This window comes from Dermacentor albipictus, chromosome 3, assembly GCF_038994185.2.
Source record: "Dermacentor albipictus isolate Rhodes 1998 colony chromosome 3, USDA_Dalb.pri_finalv2, whole genome shotgun sequence".
Lineage (NCBI taxonomy): Eukaryota > Metazoa > Arthropoda > Arachnida > Ixodida > Ixodidae > Dermacentor > Dermacentor albipictus.
The window spans coordinates 32,579,228-32,603,305 of NC_091823.1; the positions used below are offsets into that span (position 1 = coordinate 32,579,228).

Sequence of the window (24,078 nt, forward strand, 5' to 3'; positions counted from 1 at the left end):
CGGTGAAGGAACGTGCGGACCATCGGTGCGTTCAGTTCTCCGACTATATACAGGGTTTGATGGATTTGTTGCGTTATAGCCAATTGGTCCTATCGAACATCCGGCAATCAAAACAGAATGCTTGAGAGCATGCGAGCCCATGCATTTATAACCTGTTTGGTCCATGGAGTAAATAAATAAATGTTTTAGAGGTGCTAAAAATGTGGCGGCAATGTGCAGAACGGCTCACAATCGTTTCGACTACAATATAGCGACCCGCCGTGGTTGCTCAGTGGCTATGGTGTTGGGCTGCTGAGCACGAGGTCGCGGGATCGAATCCCGGCCACGGCGGCGGCATTTCGATGGGGGCGAAATGCGAAAACACCCGTGTGCTTAGATTTAGGTGCACGTTAAAGAACCCCAGGTGGTCAAAATTTCCGGAGTCCTCCACTACGGCGTGCCTCATAATCAGAAAGTGGTTTTGGCACGTAAAACCCCAAATATTATTATTATACAATATAGCGGTCATATTTTGACATATAGACTGTAATTCCATATTCTCCTGCGAATTTACCGCGGAACAAAGAACGTGGAACAACAACGCAATGGAACGAAAAATCTTACGCGTAACGTTAAGAGACGGAAAGAGAGCGGTGTGCATCAGAGAGCAAACGGCGATAGCCAATATTCTAGTTGACATTAAGAGAAAACAAAAATAAAACTGAGGAAGCCATGTGATGCGTAGGGCAGATAACCGGTTGGCTATTAGTGTTAAAGAATGGGTAAGCGCAGTCGAGGACTTCACACAATCAGGTGGGGTGATGAAATAAGGAAATTTTCAGGCGGAAGATGCAATCAGCTAGCGCAAGACAGGTGTAATTGGAGATCGCTGGGAGAGGCCTTCGTCCTGCAGTGGACGTAAGAAGAAGAAGAAGGAGAAGAAGAAGAGGAGGAGGAAGATGAAGAGGAAGACGAAGAAGAAGAAGAAGAAAAAGAAGAAGAATAGGAAGTTGAAGAAGAGGAAGTCGAAGAAGAAGACGATGAAGAAGAAGAAGAAGAAGAAGAAGAAGAAGAAGAAGAAGAAGAAGAAGAAGAAGAAGAAGAAGAAGAAGAAGAAGAAGAAGGAGGAAAAGCGAAAGCAGAAGAAGTGGAAGAAGAAGAAGAAGAGGAGGAAGATGAAGAAGAAGAGACAAACGAAGAAGAGGAAGACAAAGAAGAAGAAGAAGAAGAAGAAGAAGAAGGAGAAGAAGAAGAAGGAAAAGAAGAAGCAGAAGAAGCAGAAGAAGAAGCAGAAGAAGGAGAAGATACAGAAGAAGAAGAGGAAGAAGAAGAAGAAGAAGGAAGAGAAGAAAAGAAAAGAAGTAGAAGAGGAAGAAGGAAAAGAAGAAAAAGGAAAAGAAGAAGAAGCAGAAGAAGGGAAAGCAGTAGAAGGAAAAGAAGAAAAAGGAAAAGAAGAAATGGAGCCGCCCTGTAGCGGAAGAGAACGCTTGGCTTGTTAAAAAGAAAATTCGAGTATGCCAGCCCCGACGTAAAACTAAATGCATATTTGGCAACAGTTCGCCCTAGACTGACGTACGCGTGTATGGTTTGGGATCCTCACCTTGTCGATAATTTGTAGAAAGTAGACCGTCTTGCGGTGAGGTTCGTCTTTTTCTGTTATAACCAGACGCAATCTGTTACAGACTTACCTTATAGAGTGAACCTTCTACTCGTGTGACGTGTAGAAAAGTTGCTACGCTAAAATTTCTGCTTCGGTTGTATACGAGAAACCTAAACGTAGATCCCAGGCCTTATTTGCGACCTCCCGACAGCGTATAACCCCAGATAAACCATTCTTATGCCTTAATGCCTTATCAATGCACAGTTAATATCTTCAAGGATTATTTCTTAGCAAAAACAATCGCTAGTTGGAATAAACTTAACTGAGAGTTGTTTCCAACTGCTGATTCGGTTTATTCTTCTCAATAAAATTTGCAAGTGTTGTTTCACTGGGTTTTGTAGGTAAATGCATATTGTACTTTCTGAACAAACTGTCAATACGAATAATGATTTGTGTGCATGCTATTCTTCTTAGTTTGTATCTCCACCCTGGAAAGCCAGGAAATGGCTCAAAGTATGGACAAACAAATAAAATAAATTAATGTCATTGTAGGTATTAAAGGTTAAACTGCCTTACAAGGCCTAGACCCCACCTCCGTTTACAGATACACGCAAAACATAGGTCGCATTCTACATTATCACATTCGCCAGTTTGCCCTGACCACCAAACACAAAACTGTCAAAGGTAATCAACAAAAATTAGAAGCATAAAAACTTGTCACAAAAACACCAGTTGCAGTTACACGTTTTAATAGACCATACTGTATCAATAAACAAGTAATAAGTACCAAAGCATGTTATGAATAAGGGAAGCAGTTCCACCGTCGATGCATAAATAAACACTTGGAGGATGCTTAAGCTTCGCCTTTGATAGTGGAACGCGATAGCATCCAAAGATCCCCGACTGCTTCTCACGCTTCCCGGCGACTGGAGCTTATGTAACCGTACTGTTTACCGGAAAACGCTGGCGCCGACCGCTTTATACACAAGGGCGAGCTTTCTGGTAGAAACGCGGCCTCTTGAGTGGGCCGCAATGCGACGGAAGCGAGCGCCATCTAGAGGTGATGCATGGAACAGCGCGCTACGCTTTATGGCCTTTGATATTTGCGCGCGCCGGCGCGCGCAAATCTCGGAGGCCACAGCCGCTCTATGAATGCTGGAAACACTGGAAAAGGGGTTTGTGTTTTGAGGAGTTGAGTTGAGTTTCCGCCCAACCAATTTATGTTTTCTCGTTTATTCAAATTACAATCCGATGCTGTCATGTCTCTAGGTTGTGCGTGAGTCGTACCTCACGATTTCTCTCGCGTATTTTACCTTGACAAACTCAATTAGTTCAGTAACTTCCTTGCGCTACAAGGAGGGACTCCGTGGTTGAGTATGCGTGATTACGACAATCCTGCCGGGCCCCTGTGTAGCCCTTCTGACGTTGACGCAAGATTTCTTTGTGGAAATTCCGGAAAAAACGTAGTGCCAAGATAGAGGCTTTTTACGCTCAATATGATTACGTGCTGACACGTTTGTCTCCTAACGCTCCGAGAAGAGCTGGTGTGGTGTGCATACGTGGGGTAGGTTTTTCGCGAGAACGAAGCACAAAACACCATTCGTGTTAAAGGACCACTGCTGTGCACGCATGGATCGCGACAGCAGCTTGCTGAGCGACATGAGTCGACGCGCTGAACGACCGATCGTCGCCCCGTGACCAGCAAGACGCAAGCTGACGGCTTCTAAGCTCGGCACAGCTTTTCTGGGGTTGCTACTGTGACGGAGCGGGACGATCGAACTGCGTGGAATTCGGGCGTTCTTCCAATTTCGTTTCGCCACACGGACTAACACGCTCTGTTGTCGCTCCCTGTAACGTCGGCACACGACGCTCTCTGTCCAAGAGAAGAACTCGGAAGAAAAGAACGCAAAAAAAAATGAAGGTCCAGCAACATGGCGAAGTTAGCGTCACGTAGAGACATCCGCGACGAGCTTGGACAGTCGGTTGCTCTCAATCGCGGTCCCAAATATATCGCGAGCTTTATTGGAAATCTAAGGAAGTTGGAGCAGCGGCGAGGGCGAGTCAAGATGAAGTGCCACAGCGGTGATGTTCGCAGCAGTGGAGGGCGCCACAGCGCATCCAGACGTCGAGTGTTACAGAGTATTGACTCTCCGGGGCCAGCTTTCGGTTCGAGCCGCTTTGTCCGAAGACAGGCCGTGCGGGCGTTCTCGTGTGGGGGGGCCGTACAGAGGCATTCCGCGCAAGACTCACGTGCTTGCGGATGCTGCCAACCCCATGGCGGTGAAACGCGGTCGCTTTTCTCTTCTCACTTAAAGCGTTTTTTTTTCTCTTTTATTTGCGCTCTCTTGCTGTGGTGCGCGAGGGGAGATTGGTCGGGAGGTTGGCGCGTCAAGGGACATTCTGCAGATTTGCGCGAGAAGAAAAGATAAACGTCCCCAGACTGATAGCGAGAACAAGAAAGAATAGAAAACTTCGATCGTTGGGTCGAACAGCAGCCATGTAAAGTGACGCCCGCAGCTGTGAAGCTGCAAGCAAGGCCTTTCGCAAGTGCGCCTGGCGTCCCACGTGCGATGCGCGGTGAATCCCGAAGAGCTGTACAGCGAACAATTGGCTCGCCAAGGGATCTAACGATCTCCACCGGTGCCTTGCATTCCGCGCCCAGGGAATGCGCTTCAGCGCTCTGTCTTTCCGCTGAATGGCTCCCGGCATTCGCTTCGCGAATATTGCTTGCACGCGGCACTGATCGCAAGGAGCGGCTTTTCTGTCGGCTTGAAAAGTAGCTGAATTTGAAACCTCTCGTCGACTGCGTCGCTGCTGCTTTGTCTGACTTGGATTCTGAATTTTCCTTCGAAAGAGCCTCTCATTATTCACAGCACCCGCGTGCTAGTTGTACACATTATTTCGCCGCAGAGGTCTAGACAAAAAAAAAGAAAGAAAGAAAAGACATGCTGCACTTTGTAGAGCAACGTTGTGGTGTCCTCATGTGAACCTTATAGTCGGTATAGCAGAAAACACTGCAGTCGCGAAAATTGATAAGAAGCACAACATTCTGCTCCTGTAACACTAATTCAATTAACTAGGGTTGCTGACGTTAGAACAAAGCAATTCTGCAAGTTCATGAGGCATGTTTATTGATTTCCCGCCAATTCCATGGGCAGTCTTCTGTGCAGAGTTGATGCCCGTGTACAGTCTCCTATGTCTACCGGCGCTGGCTGTGACATACACTCTCAGTCATCGCATCATATTCGAAGTTACATATACAAGTAGTTTTTTTTTTCGTATGCGTCGTTCGGATATGCCTTGCACGTGCGGCCGGTCATGAGAGAACGCAGAACCCGTTCTATTAGGCTGTCCCAAGTTCAAAGATGTGCTTTGAAGGCGACGTTGATGACCCTTGATAATCGTCCTTTCAATATGGCAAGGTTGCATAGTTCATGGGGGAAGGCATCATTACAGCAATCAGTTCTGAAAGAATTGGTAACCTTCTTTACAGGAGGTAACACTGTATCCATGTAATAGCGCTTTGTACGTTCTTGTGTGTTTCTGTCATGTCGCAGCATTCTGTGTAGGTTATAGATTGATGAGTGTGCTGTTTTCTTTTCTATATTTACTGTTGCTGTTTAATTGTGTTAGAACATGTGTTTTATTGTATCTTTTTTTTTTAATATGACCTTATGTTATCATCATTTGCTCATTGGGCACACTGCTGTTTGTGGAGAAACTGGCGACGCAACAACTGCCAACCTTTGCAATGCCATCAAAATCAATGCCTTTTTGACGCTTCCCGTCCTTTGTAATGCGAATGCACGGGACCAAGCAGCATCGTTAGATTAGGTCCAGACCCAGAAGGAAAATCGGACGATTAACCTAGGGGTGACCTTGTGTGTAGAAGACGGAGAGCAAGGAAAAATATACACGCGTTCGCAGTGTGATTTTCACTATTGACTTTTCTGAATATATTAGGTATAAGCTAGGCCATGTCCCCGAAACTTTCTTATTTTATGTTTTATCATCAAAACAAAACAAAAATGCTTAAACAATTGGAGAGAACGAAAGCATCAACATTCGCATATTTTTGCATGGCTTCAAGAAAAAAGAACGTTTTTAAAGAGCCACAAAAACAGTAGAGAGACAGAGAGAAATATAAATTATCATTTTCTGTGAAGTCATTATATTAACAGAGAAAACCAGCCTCTCGTACGCTTCCTCAAAATGGTACAAAGTGTTCGCAAGTAACATGCCCAAAATGGCGCTCTACTCATGGATGAACTACGCTCTTCGCGCGATTGTTGGCTTGACTAGATTTTTAAAAAATTGAATAAGTGACAGTGAGACTTGGTTCTCTACGACGCTCATGTCTACTATAGGCTTAATTCGATGCTACAAGCTCACATAGACATGCTAGGTATAGACAGAACAGTTGTCCTTTTTTTTTTCAACATGAAGAATGGTTTCGAAGATACCGTAATGAGCCATACGAATGTGCAAACTGAAAACGCTACATGGTCTTGAAACAGTTAATGTAACATAGAATACTATATTGTTCCACGGGCCTTGAAAGTCATAATTGCCCAAAACACCCTTGATAGCTATGCCGAAAGGAGAATATCAACGCTCATTTTGCAGGCGGCAATATTTAAAGGCTCAATGGCTTCACCTACCTTCCAGCTTACGGCTGGAAAAAGCAGGAGCATTTCAACGCTATTGGCAACTCCGCCGTTTGATTTACGAGCTTTCAAAGACGTCCTCCGCCCATTTCCCACCGAAGGGGAGTGAGGTAAGTAAAAGGAAAGTGTCTGTGTGTGTGTGTGGGGGGGGGGGGGGGGTTGTATAGCTGCAAATGGTCTTATTCCGCCCTCTATCCGCGATGGGCGCTTGGGTTTGCAGCGATGTCGTTCGTGGGGACAACCACCTCTGGAGCCATAAGCTCCCATCACCCCTTACTCGTCGTCTGCTGTGCGGCACGCGAACAGATTTGACCCGTCGTCGGTGCAGAAGACAGCTCTGGCAGGAGGACGACGCGTGTGCTGTCGTTTGGTGAACTTTCTTTTCGTGCGAGTCCCGTTTTACGAGCGGGTTCCCCCGCCGGTCGCGTTCCAACCAACTCGAAACTTGCGAGAGTGAAAGAAGAAACGGCGCCTCCCCCACGCTCGCGATGACGTCCTTTTATGCGCGCCGTATTCGAGTAGCAGGGTTGTTCGTATACCCCCGTGCATCCTGCTTTTGCCGCGGCATGGCGCCGCTGTTCGTCTGCTGTTCATGTCACCGCTGGTGTTTTATCTCGGCTCGTAGATTTCCACCATGAAGCGGCGTAAACTGGCATTTCCAGCGTCGCCTTTTACAACTGCGACGGCGGGGAGGGCGTCTTCCCGCCGCCCGACCACACCGGGAAGATTCAATTGACAGGAGTGGGGAAAGAGTGCGCGCTGCGGAAAAAGAGAAGCAAACCTTGTTTTCTCGTTTGCGGCAGCTTCGCGCTTGGGTTATACAGAGCACGGTTCGCGCCGCCTGCTCTTGTAATGAATGGTGCTGCGGCTGCCGAATTCACGGAGCAGACAATTTATCGCCACGAATGCGTCTGGATTCCCATTTCATTGAGTTACCTTCGATGGATCCGCTGCACGAATAGAGTTTTTCTCCTGCGGCCGGAAGTTTGTAGAACGTAAACAAGACGCCACAAAGTGGACGCGTTGGTGGCGCTATGCTCTGTTGGCTAGGCGAAAACATATTTTCTTTGGCGTTGAAATCTGGACTCCGAGCGCCTTCTTGGTGAGCTGATGCGCGGGGGAATATATTGTTTCCTCTGGAGCGGCTCCCGCATAAATATGTGCCTCCTTGCGATGCGTACTCATTTGTATGCAGCTGGATAGATCGCATTTGTGTGGCGAAACTTGAGTCTTTACGCTGTTCGTGGCGTCAGCAATTCCGGTGTGACTTTTTGATGCCATTCTGAAGAATACTTAAAAAAGTAAGTCCCTCAGAGTTTTAGAGAACCTCACAAACGAGTGCCTCAAGTGCCTTTTGCCGAACTCCAAACTTCATTGAAGTTACCAGAAGATATGTTGACACCACCAGATTCGATTCTGTAATATCGAAAAGTGATATTGTGACATCGCTTACTTGCATTTGAAACGTTAAACTTCCTTTAGCAGGTTTCGTTGCAATGACACATGAGCAAAGAAGTTGCACTATAAGCGCTTTATTTATTTATTTTCTTATTTAATTACTGACTGACTGACTAACTGACTGGCTGATTGATTGATTGATTGATTGATTGATTGATTGATTGATTGATTGATTGATTGATTGATTGATTGATTGATTGATTGATTGATTGATTGATTGATTGATTGATTGATTGCAAAGAAATTATGCTATAAGCGACCTTCATAAAGCTGCTGGACATCAGAAATGGATATCTTCTCTCTGACAACAAGAATTATTTACTATTGATGATGCAGTAACGATGTTAGACGAGGCGATGCACTCAGCTCAAGGCCAATGAATGATTTAATAATACTACACGCTATGTTCACATTCTGCTATACCTGCATTAAATATACGGTGCAGCATAGGCTAAAGTACAAAAGAAAACGCCTGGTATGAAAGCTCCGAAAATTGTCGCACGCATAGAAAAGAAAGCGGTTTCAATGCGGCACCCACGTGATGCCTAAATGGACTCAACCTTCTGTGCCTTCGGGTAATACAAAACTTACCCTAAGTACTATTTTATGCTTCACGGAGCGGACCTGCGCAATTCAAGAAGATAGGACCGCATGTATATGGCACAGAAGTTCTGTGTCGAGCATAAAGGAGTGGATAGTTTTCGCGCTTTGCCAAGGGAACCCAGAAAGTGACACTCACCTATAGACCCAACGCGAAACCCGACGGTGACCTACATGGGTGCCGCTTTCTGCGGCAGCGAGAGAGAGAGAGAAAAAAAAGGAGGTCTGGCGGAACGCACAAGGACACTGTGTTGCACAAGCAACGTTGCGTCTACCCCATCCGCACTTCTCTATTATTCATCCGTCTGCTTTTCGTCGCTCCTGCAGCGTTCGTTTCGTCGACTGCAGCTTACGTGTCCAGTAAGGACAACTCACCGTTTCTGGGTCAGAACCGACTCGCGGTTGGTCACCAAAAAGAACAAAAAAAACAGAAAAAAAGCGACGGCGGACTTTGTTTGCGCAGGACCCCGAGAGGTTGCGCGCGCGCGCGTTATGATGGATACGGCGCACGCGTTGCTTGAAGTGTGTGAGCCCCGGGGCAAAAGATACACACCTCCCCCCACACCCGACCGCCCCTCCCACTCCGCCACATCTTTTGCTGCGAAGCGCGACCGCCGAGAAAGACGTCACTTCGGAAGGCCGGCAGCCAGCGATGGCTGGCGAGGCCGCTCGTAAGATCGATTAGCCCGCATTAGGAATTGCGAACGCTCCATCATCTGCGCTGCCGGCTCGCCGAGAGCCCCGCCGGCGTGGACGCGGGCACGCCCAACCCAAAGAAAAGCCCTGGCGCACGCACCGGGATCTTCCGTTGCGGTCTTGTCAGGAAACAGGTCCCGTTCGTTGGCTGGCTACACTTCTCGTCTTTTTCTTTGCGCCGGTGAAAAGGCGTGGCATTGATTTTATTAAACCTCGCAACTTTTCTTGTCCCGAGTCCGAGGACAGCGGCTTGGTTCCCAACGAAAAGGATATACGGGAAGGGGTGATCCTTTATTTGTTGGTGCTGCAGGCTTCGAGATGAACGAGGGAGCGGGAGGAGTGGGCGTACCTATGCGCTGTGGATCGATGAGAAAACTAACACTGCTGATGAAATTTTGCGGGAAGTTGGTATAACGGGAGACGCCTACTTGACCACCGACTCGAGCGATATCGCAATCGCTAACAGAGGCAATTTTAAAGCATCCGTCTTTCCTTTACAACACCTACTGCAATTTTAAGAATAGCTTATCGACGTTGTATGCATATATCTCAGTACCCACCACATTGGCTCAGTCGCATTAAAGCTCCGCTGCTAACAACGCGGTTGTTGTTTCGAATAGCAGTCGCGCAGGCCACATTCCCAGGTGGGCGCGATGCTAAAGGCCAGTGGGCGTAGCTTCTAGAGCACGTCACTAAATTGAGGAAATAAATATAACTCGGAGACCTCCACTATGCCGGCTGTGTTGCTATGGGACGTTAAACCTCATCAGTTATTCAATAGAACATGTACATATCTCTGCAGACGCCGACTGTGACCAACAGACGACTGGTTAGCAGTGGTTACGAGTCATTACACCGCGCGTTGGCGGAGTCCTTAACAATCCTGTTATACCTGAGCCGGCACGTACGTCGCGTTAGGAAGAAGGGAAAATACGCAATGAGCTCGAGAAGTGAGTCTATATATGGGCCTCTCTTATGAACACGCAGGAAAAATGAGGTGCGCAGCAGTCGAGCGTCGAAAAAGAAAAAAAAGAAAGAAAAAGAAACGAAAGAAGCAATGACGTGGAGCCCCCCTCCTTACTCTGTCGGTCTAGGAACAAGCTCATTTCTATACCCACCCACCTAAGCCAGAGCAACGATGATCATTTGCGGAACCAGCCGGCTGCACGGTAATTAAAGTCGCCTAATTGTTCCGAGCAGGCCGCATTCGAGCCAGCAGCAGCCATAAGCATGAGACAGCGCTCGGTCCCGCTACCTCGGAGCGGCAGTCTCCCTCTCTCCCCCTCTTTTTCTCCTAACGGGCTCAGCGTATTGCTCGAGCGGCTAAGGCATTGGAAGGCCGCGTGCTTTATTGGAAACCAGGGAGTTTCGAGTGGCTAAATGAACCTCGAAGCCTACGGTTTTCTTAACGTTTTTTTCTTACCTGGCTTCTCCATGACTATGCCACGCTGCGCGCTGCATCGGTTCTTGTTGCTCGAGCCGAACAGCGCAGGCTGCCAGCGGGAAACGAGAACGAGCGAAAGCAAAGTGGCTGTTGGTTTCTTTGCAATGCCGCAGAGCCTGGCGGGGCGGTGTAGCAGTGGCGCTTGCGCTTTACGGGGAGAGTCGCGGCGGTGCCGCGCAACGCGTGACAAATTGCTCGGAAGCTCGAACGTGACGCGGGTTGCGGGGACGATTTTCCTTGGGATACCACTCCGTTGCTCGGCGTTCTCCCCCCGTCGTTCCCCTCGATGACGCCATGTTGTGCGGCTCGCAGCCAGGCAATCCTTTAGTTCCGCACGTTTAGACCTCGGCCGGGACCCCAGTTCACTCTCGGTTCCTCTGCTCATACTCTTGCCCGTATTGGAGGGTTCCAACGTCCGTGAGACCCGCGGCTGCATTCGCGGCTCAAGTCGTTCGTCCTGAACCCTATCGGCGGCAACTTGTCTTGTTTGCTGATTTTGTATCTCGAAAGGTTATTACTGGCTTATTTGGTGTGGTCGTTCTTTTGCCCCACTGTGTGCTTTGAAGCTTTAGTTTCAACTTTAGTTTCAACACCGAAAGGCGGTAATCGTTTCTTCTATAGTTTCCTTTTACCCCTCCCCCAGTGCAGGGTAGCCAACCAGAAGGTGTTCCGGTTAATCCCACTGCCTTTTTCACTTCATTTCTCTCATTCTCTAATCTTGACAATTTCTTTCTTTTTTTCATTGCCGGTCGGAGACATACAAGCTCCCCCTGAATGCAATTTTCTCTCGAATTTTTCAATTTTTTGCCGACGCAAGACTTTCATTGCTCACGCACTGCGTTGTTGTGACTAAAACATTTACTTCAAATTGAAAACACGAAAGCCGTTCGCGGAGGACAGCGTTATGTTGATTCGTTTCTTCAGGACCCGCTACTGTTGCGTTGATTAGTCGAATTGCCAGAACGCTACGTATACATGTAACCGCAGCAACAAAAAAAGTGCATTTATCTAAAAAACGATGATACGTATCTGGAAAGGGACACATGGCTTCGCAGTTTTCCCAATTCACCATCAAAGTCCACTCAGCGCAGGACTATTGTCGCGATCGCAATAAATGTCTAGCCGACAAAAACACTCGCTCTCATTTTGCACCTTACAGCCCAGCTATTTCCCTTCAGTTCGACCTCTACTTCATCCTTGTTGCCCGAAAATCTCTTCTTTGGCGGGACACGTGCCTTTTGATCCCCGCCCCGTGTCTGCTCACTTCCACCTAATCCCACTCGGGTGGTTGGAGTCTCGTCGGAGGCTATGGGTTGGGATGGTTCGGACCTTGGACCCAGCACTTGGAGACCAATGTCAAGTGACCAAAGAGCTCAGCCCCCGCGCCTGCAGCTGGTGCTCGCCACCATCTGCACTGGCTGTGTCCAGGGGCAAAGGCTAAATGAGAGAGAGAGAGAGAGAGAGCGAGCGAGCGAGCGAGAGAGAGAGAGAGAGAGAGAGAGTACCTACAGGTACCACGATATACACGCACCGGCTTGAAGACTGCGTACGGTTACTTTTCAACACTCACTTGCACAAGACACATCTGCAGCTTCTCCGCGAAGCAGGCCTACACGCCTTGATGTACTTTATTACGTCAATTCGCAACCCATGCATCAACAACAACAAAAGAAAGGCAGTAAAAAATAAGCTCATTTTCCACGAATTGCCATCGTTCTATGTGGACAATGTGAGAATGGGTTTTTAAGTGTTAACGTACTACAGCAGAAAGTAGCTATAAATATGTTTTAGCGTGAGGGGCTTTCCTGGTCTGTCCTGTGAACCATGGCTAACACAAACAAAACTGCAAGGAGACAAAAAAAAGGAGCGTAGAAAGAAATCACAATTCATTTTTTTTTCGTTTATTATGCATGCGTGCCGTCGTGCCTGTGTCATATATATCTTTATTCGTGTACCACAGTTTCTGCAAAGCTTATGATTCAGACATCGCTCTAAAGCGCTACGTTCCTTGTTACTACTCCTATTAATGAGCAAGGAAGAACTTACAAAGGAACAGTATGGGGGACGTGTTGGTAATCCATACTTATAATTATAGCCCGAAATGGCACACTGCGAAAGAAGGACGGAACGGATATCAGTGCTGCATGTCTGTCCGTTCTTTCTTTTCCCTGTGTGTAATTTCTGGCTGTAGTTTCAAGTGAGGAAGTACTTACATACGTTACCTTATTATGCGACGTATTTAGCACATCACGAGTAAGGTGTATCGACTTCGACAAGGAATCTTGTGCCCAGACGTGCATTGTGAAAGCATACAAAATTTTGCGGCAGATGCCCGAGGCAACGTTATTTAAAGTGCACCAAACGACGCCATTTCTGCGGAAAACAATGCATGCATGCAAGAAAGCAAAAACAATGAAAAGCTCTCTCGTCAGTAGACGTGTGGGAACTGCCGCGTCGACCCGTATAAACGTATAACCATTCCTGTAGAGGCGGCACAAAGAACGAGTAAAAAGGATACAACGCAACCGGAAGTGCCTTTAAAAATTCGGCGACCCAGGCCAATATGCTGGCTCCTCGGGGTTCAAGCGGCCCAGTGGGGTAGGGCAGCACGACCATGGTGCCAGCAACTACGGCGGGCTTGGCCGCCGTAACGCGTAGCAGGCGCTGAGGAGAAGCCCAACGGGATGCCATGAGTCACAGGAGGGGGACGACGTACTTTCGCAAGAAAAATCTCGCGGTCTGGACCCCGGGCTTGAGCTCCCTTCTTCCGGTTTCTCCTGCTTTCCGGTGTTTCTTTCACGTCCAGGAGCGCCCAGCAAAAGTTGGTATCGGGTGCGCGAAGAGGGTGAGAAAGGAAAGAAAGGTTGGGGGGTTTACTGCTGGCGGGGTTTGTGGCATACCAGTGGCGATCGATGTTTGCAGACGTTGCCGCTTTCTGACCCGCTGGTGTTTTCGGAAGGCGCGCTAAAGAATGACTCGGCTTCCGAGGTTGCTTTTCTGCTGGAAATTCTCAGCAGGACAGAACAGTGCTGCTGCTTTTCGTCCCTCTCTGGTTTTCGATGCCACTGGGGTCAAGTTGCGCGAAATTGATTCGTGAATTTGTGGTATTTGACATGTGCTTCGAACGTGCCAAACGTCGTTTCTCTTGGACGAAAGAAGGCTGACAACAATAGGATTCTGGTCCCGGTGGCAGAGCATCAGTGCCGGAACTCAGAGTGTTGATTCCGGCATCGGAATTAGCATAGAAGCCAGGAGAATAAGAACGAGGCGTGTATCCATCTTTTAAGCGTGTGCGTGTTTGCTTGTTTCTTCTAGGATTTTACGTACCAAAACCACGATAGCATTAAGAGGTATACCGTTGCGGAGGATTACGTATTGATTTCAACCACGTGAGCTTAGTTAACGGGCACCCAATGCACTGTACACGGGCCGTCTTTGTCACTGCATTTCGCCCCCATCGAAGTGAGGCCGCCGCTGCCGGGAATCGATCCTGCGACCTCGTGCTTGGCAGCACAACGCAAAACCCACTAAGCAACCACGACGGGTGGGAAAATCGTTATCCATCTGACTGTAGCACGAAACTACAAAAAGAGACCCGCGCGAACGTCTCAGAAAGATAGCTCGCAGTTCATGCAAAATTCGCTCTGGCCCGGGGGATAGAACAGGGGAATAAGACGTTTCCGGGTTGATAACTGTACCATCTGAGCTAACCAGGGGGCTAGCCGATTGCTGACAGAGGCCAAAGTCCTGGACAACTCAACGCACAGAGACTCTAAATACTGCAAATCAGTTCTGCAGATGTCCTCCAGGTGGAGCAAGGTCCATTAAACGGAAAATTATATTTTACCCAATTGTAGCACGAAGCTACAAAGCCAGTTTCTACTGCCCTATTGATTACCCCTGGCGGAAGAGCTACCTAACTGTTAGAAAGACACTGCTCGCGGGTTTGACCTCGGCAACAGAGCCATTTTCTTTCTTTCTTTCTTTCTTTCTTTCTTTCTTTCTTTCTTTCTTTCTTTCTTTCTTTCTTTCTTTCTTTCTTTCTTTCTTTCTTTCTTTCTTTCTTACACATTCGGCGAGCTTCCTTAGTAGCTTCGAATTACAGTCGCGTGAATGACATTATTTTTTTTCCTTCCTTACGAACTGCTCTCCACCTTGCTAGCTTCCGCAGAACTGATTTGCCCCAAACACGCACACAGGCCGGCATGCACACGCGTACAGGAACAAGCATGCACGTGAAAAGCACACGTACGAACAAAGTTGCTAACAAATACGTACGTCGCAATTTACCTGCCCTGCTTTAAAAAAAAGCAACGCATATTATTTACTTTTTGTTATTTTGTGCTATTCCCTAATACATGTGGGTGCAAGCCAGCGCGCCGACAGGAATACTCAAAAGACAATTGCTTAGCGATTCGCTAGTTTAATACCTTGTTCCTTTTCCGAAACGTTTCCCTTATGTTATCTCTCGCGGGCTTCGGGCAAAGTTTTGCGTAACCTTGAGCGCGTCCGGTGAAAGAAAGTGCCGCGGTGCTCGCTAATACCACCTTGGTTGGTTTCTTTCGTTTCTTTTAACTTATTCCTCCTCGAAGAAAAGGAAGCTGCCCGCCGGAGAGAAATCTCGGTTTCGTTAGCGGGGCAGGAGCACGCCATTAATAATTTCATTTTCATCACGACGGCGAAGAGGGCACGCTATATCTTCGTGGCACGTTATTCCACGGCACACGAAATATTTTGTCTCAGCAGTCTACGGGGCCCCATTAGTCATCATCGATCAAGTCTTCTTCATCCCTGTTACAAAGGCTTTCTCATAAATATTGATTTCGTTCGCCTCTCAAAGCGGCGTCTTTATATGACAAAATTTTCTACGTCTATGGAGACCTCTTCATAGAAGAGGCGAGGACCTTGGAAAAGGACTTCACTGAAGGTGAAAGCTCTGTCTTCTCTTTGAAAGCGGTCTCAAGTGCCATCGTTTATAAAAGAGTGGATATAACTTTTTAGGAAATGAAGCAATGGAATAACATCGATATATTAGGATAGATTACTTTTTTTTTCTTATCAGCTGTTGCTTTTTTCACTGACCTACTTATGCCACACAGAAAGTGATGACCAATAAACGGACGTTTAATTTTAACCCGTGTTTTTGCGCACGTGTGCGTGTGTGTTATGTGATGGATTATTGTGTACTATAACGGCCTTCATGAAAGAAGTGTTCAGATTTTGCACAGAGTGACGTTAGACAACCTTTAGCCACGAATGAGATTGTTCAGAAAATGTGCATGCCACTTACATTCGATCGCATTCTTGTCTCCACATAACGTCGGTGTCGTTATTTTCGTGTATACACAGTGCTTGTAACCTAAATATCACGCAGGGTTAGAAGTGATTGATGGGCTTTGTTTTTATTTATAACAACTAGTGAAAGTAGCTCCGTAAGAAAGTACTTTTCACGAGAAGGTTAGAGTTTGTACGACAGCTACGTTGGAGGTAGGCTTGCTTAAGCTTTATATAGTCAGTTTTCATTTTGAAGTGGTCTGCAAGCACCGACTTCAACGTCGAGTTAGAGAAACTTCGCTGAGTTCGCCGCCGTGTAGTACGAAGATATAGACGCACAAAGTCCATTCATCATTTGAGACTTGCCAGACGCACACACACACAAAAAAAAAATACTGCGTCGTATGAATAAGCTGGCTTCACGACGATAGGTGTCTTTCGACGAGTCTCTGGATCCCAGAGAGCGTTTGTCTTTTATTTGGAGAACGTACAGTTCATGGCCTCGATGCAACCCCTTGAAAATACCACCCGTTTAATTCACTGCCTCTTTATCTGCAATGCAGATAGATTAAAGTCGCAGAATTTTTCTGTAGGAGGATTGCCGGAGAATCCAGTTCCACTGGCACTTGGGCTCCCGACCACTCACCGTTCGAACTTGATCCCCGTGTGGAGTGCCCTTTTTCTCTGGACGAATTAGAAGGGGTGCTTGCTTTGTGCAGACGTTCCTCAGCGCCAGGATCGGGTGGAATAACATACCGTGCTTTGTGCAACCTGGGTGTACTAGCTCGAAAGGCACTCTTGCTCCTGTGTGACGACTCCTGTGCAACGACTCCTGGCAGACTGGCCTGGTTCCACAGGAATGGATAGTCACCCGAGTTCGCTCTTCAAAGCTCGCAAGTCGCATTTGGACATTGCGTTATACCATTCGATCGTGCTTGCTAGTTGTGTTAGAAAAGTAATGAAACGGATGGCTATAACGCGTCTGGAGGGGTACCTAGAACGCTATGAACTTTATCCATACAAGGTGACAGTGTTGAGGCGAGGCCGTTCCTTTATAGACAACGTTGTCGACTTGGTAACGTGCGTTGAAATTCAGAAGGCCTATAAACGCTTCTCTGCCGCCTTGTTCCTAGGCGTTCAAGGGGCGTACTATAATGTCAGCCACGAAGTTATCATTAAGGCGCTAGAAGCAATAGGAGTTGGTGGCTAGATATATCTCTGGGTTCGTAGCTACCTACAGATGAGATCATTCAATGTACTCGCCGGGGAAAGCACGACACCCCATTATTATAGTTGCCGCGGAGTCCCTGAGGGCGGAGTATTAAGCACAACGCTTTTTAATTTTGCCCTTATTGAACTTGTCGAAAACTAACAAGCTCTGTTCGACTCTCTACCTACGCCGACGACATCTGTGTTCGGAAGGTGGGAGTGACGCGGCTTCAGCTTCACGCCCGGCTTCAAAAGATGGCCTCACTCATATCATGCTACCTTCACAAACAAGGAGGTGGAGGTGGCATGGGAAGGTTCGCAGTGATGGCATTTACCCGGAAGCCAATGTCTTCACACAATATATCAGGCAACGGACAAGTGATATCATCCAGCAGAAGTCACAGGTTCTTCGGTGTTGTGATTGATCAGAGACCTGTCCTGGATTCTTCATGTGAACCGCGTGAAAAGGCGACTGATAGTTATTTGTCATCTGTAAAAGTTCATTGCTGGAAAGAACTTGGGGGTCTTCACATAATTCATGTTACAGCTGTAGAGGTTGTTTTATGTTGGACTCCTCCGGTACAACCTACCTGTTATATCCAACACCTGCTAACCAAATTTGCGTACTATTCAGAGAATTCATGTCCAAGCTCTTAGGGCATTCGTTCACAGACCACACACTGCGTCAACGGCTGAAGCTATTGCTATTGCTCAAGATTACGCAATCACGATGCGCCGTCGAGATGATGCGTGCACACATCAGGCACATTGCCCGGACCCATCCCGCAACATCGCCGGACTCGCCGTGGAAAGACCCCGCACATCACAGAGTAGAATTTTCAGTGCATATAGTGCCTCGCTTACATCGGGCCACGCACTTGCGGGCAGACAGGTGTCTCCTCCGTGGTGTTTGTGCTGTCCTGAATTGGATTGGATTGAATAACTTTAATGAGAGGTCCTGCGAGCTACGGGACGCAAGGTCCCATAGAGCGGGCTACTCCCACGTTGGGACCGGGAGTTGTAACTCCCTGGCCGCATCGTGGGCTCGCTGGACGGCCCATAGCTGCTCCGCCAGGTCCGTGCTGCGTAATGCTTCTTGTAGCCTGGCGGAGTCTTGATCCTTGTTTGCGTGGGTCCGACCACACGGCCAGAGCAAGTGATGTACGTCTAGTGTGCTATGGCAATTTTCGCAATATGATGTTTTGTATAGGTCATTCATGTAGTGATGTAGTCTGTTCTGCGTGGGGTACGTGTTTGTTTGAAGCATTCTGAACGTGAGGGCTTGAGGCCTGGTGAGCTTATTGTGAGGTGTGCTGTATATTCTGCGGTCTAGATAAAAGTGCTTTGTTATCTCGTTATATGTGGAGGGAGGGTCCCGATTCTCGCTCAAAATTCTAGGGCTTCAGAACATGTCAGATCTACCACCACCTGCACTAAAAATACTGAGCTTACCCATGGTATACGGGAAATACAGTAGCCATGTAGACATCTGTACTGGCGAATCAACCAGATCAACCAGTTCTGGTGTTGCTGTCCTTATGCAGACAAGAGAAGTAACACTGAGATTCAAGACGTCATGTGTTACGACGTCTACGGCAGCAGAACTCACGCCTCTGAGCAGTGTACTTCAGTTTATTGAAACAGAGATTCTTGCTACATGGGCCGTGTTTTCCGACTCGGTAGTAGCTTTACACTCTGTGTAGTCAGTTCTCCAATGCGGAGCTCATGAGCAGCTAGCGTACGGAATAGTGATAAGCCACCAAATTATATTCCAGTGGTTACCAGGCCATTGCGGCATCAGTGGAAATGATCACGATGACAAAGCTGCCCGAGAGTCACACCAAAAAGGACACAGCGTTCCCATTCCTTTTCCTAGGACAGACGCTGCAAGGCAGCTACGTCCCCTGGCGCGCAAGCTATATTCCCGATTCTCGCTCAAAATTCTAGGGCTTCAGAACATGTCAGATCTACCACCACCTGCACTAAAAATACTGAGCTTACCCATGGTATACGGGAAATACAGTAGCCATGTAGACATCTGTACTGGCGAATCAACCAGATCAACCAGTTCTGGTGTTGCTGTCCTTATGCAGACAAGAGAAGTAACACTGAGATTCAAGACGTCATGTGTTACGACGTCTACGGCAGCAGAACTCACGCCTCTGAGCAGTGTACTTCAGTTTATTGAAACAGAGATTCTTGCTACATGGGCCGTGTTTTCCGACTCGGTAGTGGCTTTACACTCTGTGTAGTCAGTTCTCCAATGCGGAGCTCATGAGCAGCTAGCGTACGGAATAGTGATAAGCCACCAAATTATATTCCAGTGGTTACCAGGCCATTGCGGCATCAGTGGAAAAGCTGCCCGAGAGTCACACCAAAAAGGACACAGCGTTCCCATTCCTTTTCCTAGGACAGACGCTGCAAGGCAGCTACGTCCCCTGGCGCGCAAGCTATATTTAACAAAGTGGGACAACCTGAATATAAGGTCCACCAGGTTAAACGAACTGAACCCTTCGCTCCAACTCCGACCTCCACTCAAGCTGCACCGACGTGAGGCATCACTTCTATACCGGCTGTGATTAGGAGTGGCTTTCACGAAGGCTTACACTACATTACACTACACTTACCGACAGTGCGGCTCGCGACGTCTGAGGCAACGAAGACAGCATCGAACATTTATTTTACCACTATCGTCGATTTCAGTCACAGAGACAAGCACCCTGTATCGCACTGCGACGACTGGACGATCGGCCGCTGTCCGTGCAGGTGCTACTCGAGTAACCTCCCCATCGCTCGTCGGCCCACAAGGCTTTGAAAGGACCTTTTTGTGTTTTTCGAGGATGAATGACCTGTGTGAACGCCTTTGATTGGGTGAGGCCTTCAGGGCGCATGCGCGACCTCAGCACCTACCCTACCACCTCTACCCCACTCCTCTCCCTATCTCATCTTTCTATTGCCCCTTTCCCGTTCCCCAGTATAGGGAAGCAACCACACGCATTTCCGGTTAACATCCCTGCCTTTTCTATTTCTTTCCTCCCCCTCCTATGTAGCCAATGGCCATAAAGATATGCCCCTCTTCCTAGGTAGCTATCTTTATGTCGGCGCTTTGGCGTTAGATAAAGTTTAGTATCTCGAGAAGATAGCCTAGCGCAAGGTTTGGCTTGCTATTTCAGGTCTTATAGTGAGGGACGAAAAAAATTGACTGACAGAAAAAAAAAATAGGCACTCACTCACGAATACAAGCGCGCAACGTGAAATGCACTACCAGATCAGAAAAGTGCCCCCAACTGTGGTGGCAACGAGGAGGACGAGACCAGTCGATTTGTATTTGCGGATGCTCTACAATCTGAAGGGCCGTACTGAGGAATTCTCTAAACATGCTGCACGGCATGCGACTTGAGCTACGTCCTATACTAAGGCAGCACTCCTGCGGAATGCAACTCTTAGTGATACTCCGTAAAAATCTTCCGTGGTTTTTGCACTGGTCTTCGTATGCAAGTATGGACACCAGTAAAGTATGGACACCAGTCAGGTATGCAAGTATGGACACTAGCCTGGACAAAACATAATCGTGACGTGCACCACCGCATTGCAGAGAGCTGCTGCAGTGGCGTGCAGAGTAAGACACTCAATGACATTCCGCATTTGCGCTTTCAGGTTCACGTCTTTCCTGTGTCTGTGTGCACGGTTTCGCTACGCGTAACTCGAGTTAGTGTGAAGCAAAGAAGCAAGAAAAGTGTGCGCATTCTGTACGTGCGCTTTGTTTAGTTCCATGCAGGGCACGTGGGCGCTGCTGTTTGTCGAGCTATCTCTGCGTTCTGCTTTTCTTGTTTAACTTCTTCTCACCCTCTTTGTTTTGTCTTCCTAGAGTGGCTGAAATAAACTTGCGTGCTGTGGTGCCACAGCTGGGGCACGACTTGCTATGATAACGTGAGAGTTTGTGATCAGTTCGCGTGAACAGTTCCTTTACTGACTCTCGCATGTATGTGGCTCTTGCGTTATTGTCCTCCGAGGGTCTCTTTTCTTTTTATCCAAGCAAAAGGTACCCGGTGCCTTTAAGAAGCGCCGGCGTCTTCTTAGATGCGTTTATTAACGAGCAGAAATAAAGTCGGCAGTCCTGCGCAATTTCATCGTCAGCTGAGGAATTAACTCAAGGAAGAGATTGTAACAATACATACGATGACCTCATTTTACTTTGACAACTTTTCTCGCTCTTTTCTTTTCCGCAAAGGTAATTAGGTGCCTTCGTTTTAAAAAAGTAACATGCCTAATTTGTGCTTTTTATCCCTTTTGCTCGACATCATTACATTCAATAACAATGTATGCTTCTTCATGGAGAAGCCCCCCAATGAGCGTATGACGCAAATGCATGACTAATTTTGTGTATTCATACTATATTTCAGCCTGAGTAACGCTTTCTCCAATTCGTGGCGCTTTGCGTGATGTGTTTTCGGCAGGTACGGTAAACGTTAGGGCCGGCCTTGTGTCTCTTTAACAGGACTGCAATAAACGATGGCTGTGAAAATGTGGTTTTCGTAATGATTACCTCCTGTATGAAAAAGAAAATGTGCGTAGTGAGAGCTAGTCAGAGGTAACAGTACTTCTAATAAGTGACACTTATTATGAATGTCAGAACGTGCAGCTTTTGAGTCAAATGGCATGGCTCGCAATAATTTTGAGGGATGCACCGGCCTGTCTGACCGTCAATAATGAGAACGCTCTTTTTGTTCTCTTATTTTTCTTTTTTTCAACACATCTCTCTCTATCCTCTTTCGAACCCCCTTTTCAACCACCCCTGCGCAAGGTAGTAAACCAGCAACATTTATGTGCTCAATGTCCCTGCCTTTACTCTACTTCTATTTTTCTCTTGAGCCGAAGCGCGTCGAGTATTCTACCTTTAGCACACATTTTCTATTCAAATAGACCAGAGGTTATCTCTTCTACGAATTACAAGATCTTCCCGGCTCCGCTTGTTCTTGATTTCGGCTGGAATATAATTTACCCGCGATAGCCACCTAAGTCTTTCTGCGGTCGTTTTATCTCTTAGATTAAAGAAAAAGAACTTTTGGAAAAGTGCTTGGGAACTATTTTGGTCCACCGGTGCCTTTGCGCGGTGCGTGGTGCCTTTGGCTTTCTTTCGGGCTTCCCCGTTTACCAAGCAGTTTCGGCCCTTCAGACTTCTTTTTAATACGGAAACAGATGAAACACTGCGAATCTGGGGCATTCGTGTTGTCCGAGGCTGCATTTTGCGGTAACACCATGTTTCGCCATCGAGGTGCATGGCGCGCATGATGGGCTCAAAACGCATGGCGAGCAACGGCTCACGTTCTCGCTAAGCGCTGTACCGTCGCACGTCGGCGACGTCAACGCTTATCACGCCTACTAGTATCCGGATATGCGGATGGTATCCGAACTCGCGGTCGCAGGCCGCTTTTCGAATCCCCTCACGCCACAGCTGTGCTGTTGCTGTAGGATAGCGACGGACGTGCAGCACCTGGAGCGGAAGTCGACTGTTAAGAGCAAAAGTTGTAGCCGGGTGTACATTGATGCGCTAGCATTAGGAACGTCAAAGTCGAAAAAAAAGAAAGCACCCGCCGTGGTTGCTCAGTGACTATGGTGTTGGGCTGCTGAGCACGGAGGTCGCGGGATCGAATCCCGGCCACGGCGGCTGCATTTTGATGGGAGCGAAATGCAAAAACACCCGTGTACTTAGATTTAGGTGCACGTTAAAGAACCCCGGGTGGTCGATATTTCTGGAGTCCCCCACTACGGCGTGCCTCATAATCAGAAAATGGTTTTGGCACGTAAAACCCCATAATTTTTTTAAGTCGAAAAAACAAATGAATGTGTGTCAATGGGTGAAGTGTAGAAAGCAGATCACGTGTTAACGTACATATATCTATCTATCTATCTATCTATCTATCTATCTATCTATCTATCTATCTATCTATCTATCTATCTATCTATCTATCTATCTATCTATCTATCTATCTATCTATCTATCTATCTATCTATCTATCTATCTATCTATCTATCTATCTATCTATCTATCTATCTATCTATCTATCTATCTATCTATCTATCTATCTATCTATCTATCTATCTATCTATCTATCTCTCTCTCTCTCTCTATATATATATATATATATACATATATATATATATATATATATATATATAAGTAATTGTCGGGGTCATTTCTCGACCACCAACAGTTGCATTTCGCGCCTCGAAGGGGCAGGACGTGTGTCAAGTGAGCTCCTGAATTAACAAGTGTGGTGAACGCGGTTTAAATAATAGATCCTAAACCTCAAGGAGATTCAATGTAATGTAAACCCATTTGTCTCTAATTTGTCGCTAAATCACTGCTGTTTCTTTTTTTTTTCCTGCATTCGCAGCCGTTAACACTAGTTAAAAAGCCAGCTGCCTTAGGGACAGTAGCTGTAGCGGATACAAGTAGTGACTCTACTATAGCAATCTTGGGTTAATCAAAGGAAGATTACACGCAACATGCAGAAATGAGTAAGAGGAGAGTGGATTATTGGTGGGCCCGTGCGAGACAATGTTTCATGAAAAAGACGAGCATTTTTCAATTAAGTAAGGCCTGTCGCCGGACTAACTGCTATAAAAAGTCGTCTAATAATATATGTCTAATAGCTGTGTTTCTTATTGCATTTCACTTGTTCGTTTCATTATACGTATAGTACGGTGGCGGTCGCGTAAAGGTGGCTAACGTACAGTATGAAATCACATTAATTTTTAAGGCAACAAATTTACTTGAGAAGCCAGGATTTGTTATAACAGACTGCATATCTTAAGGGTCGATCATAAACTGAGTAGAAGGATAAACATAATGAGCCTGGTGGCACAAACAGCTACCCTGTATCAGAGGAAATGCTTATGACATTTATCTATCCATCCTGTATCTTTTCTTTTTTTGCGCTTCAGTCAACATGCCATTTGAAAGTTGCGCTCGCAAACTTCGCGCCTGCTTTTCCTTTGTTCCCATGCGCTTCGTGCCATTCTACACCACGGGACGGAATAGGCTCGGTCGGGCGAGAATACCCCGAGCAGGCGTCTCATTTTGCGAAAACGCCACAAGATCATGACAACGTGCCGCCCCCTTACAAATGGTACGCATCTGTCTATGA

The 24,078-nt window shown here is 47.1% G+C and overlaps 1 protein-coding gene across 1 annotated transcript; it reads left to right on the top strand.

Annotated features, from left to right (window-relative positions):
- Positions 1 to 938: 938 nt before the first annotated feature.
- LOC139057128 (uncharacterized) lies at positions 939 to 20,853 on the top strand. The gene is made up of 2 exons (XM_070534904.1): positions 939 to 1,255; positions 20,796 to 20,853. The coding sequence occupies exons 1-2, from the start codon at positions 939 to 941 to the stop codon at positions 20,851 to 20,853; spliced, it is 375 nt and encodes a 124-aa protein (XP_070391005.1).
- The last annotated feature ends 3,225 nt before the right edge of the window (positions 20,854 to 24,078 follow it).

What these genes read in the sequence shown, in the direction of transcription:
- LOC139057128 (XM_070534904.1), top strand. Translation starts at nt 939, where the DNA reads ATGAAGAGGAAGACGAAGAAGAAGAAGAAGAAAAAGAAGAAGAATAGG. An exon ending in GAAAAGAAGAAGCAGAAGAA is followed by an intron (nt 1,256 to 20,795) that starts GCAGAAGAAGAA and finishes TTGTCTTCCTAG; the next exon opens with AGTGGCTGAAATAAACTTGC.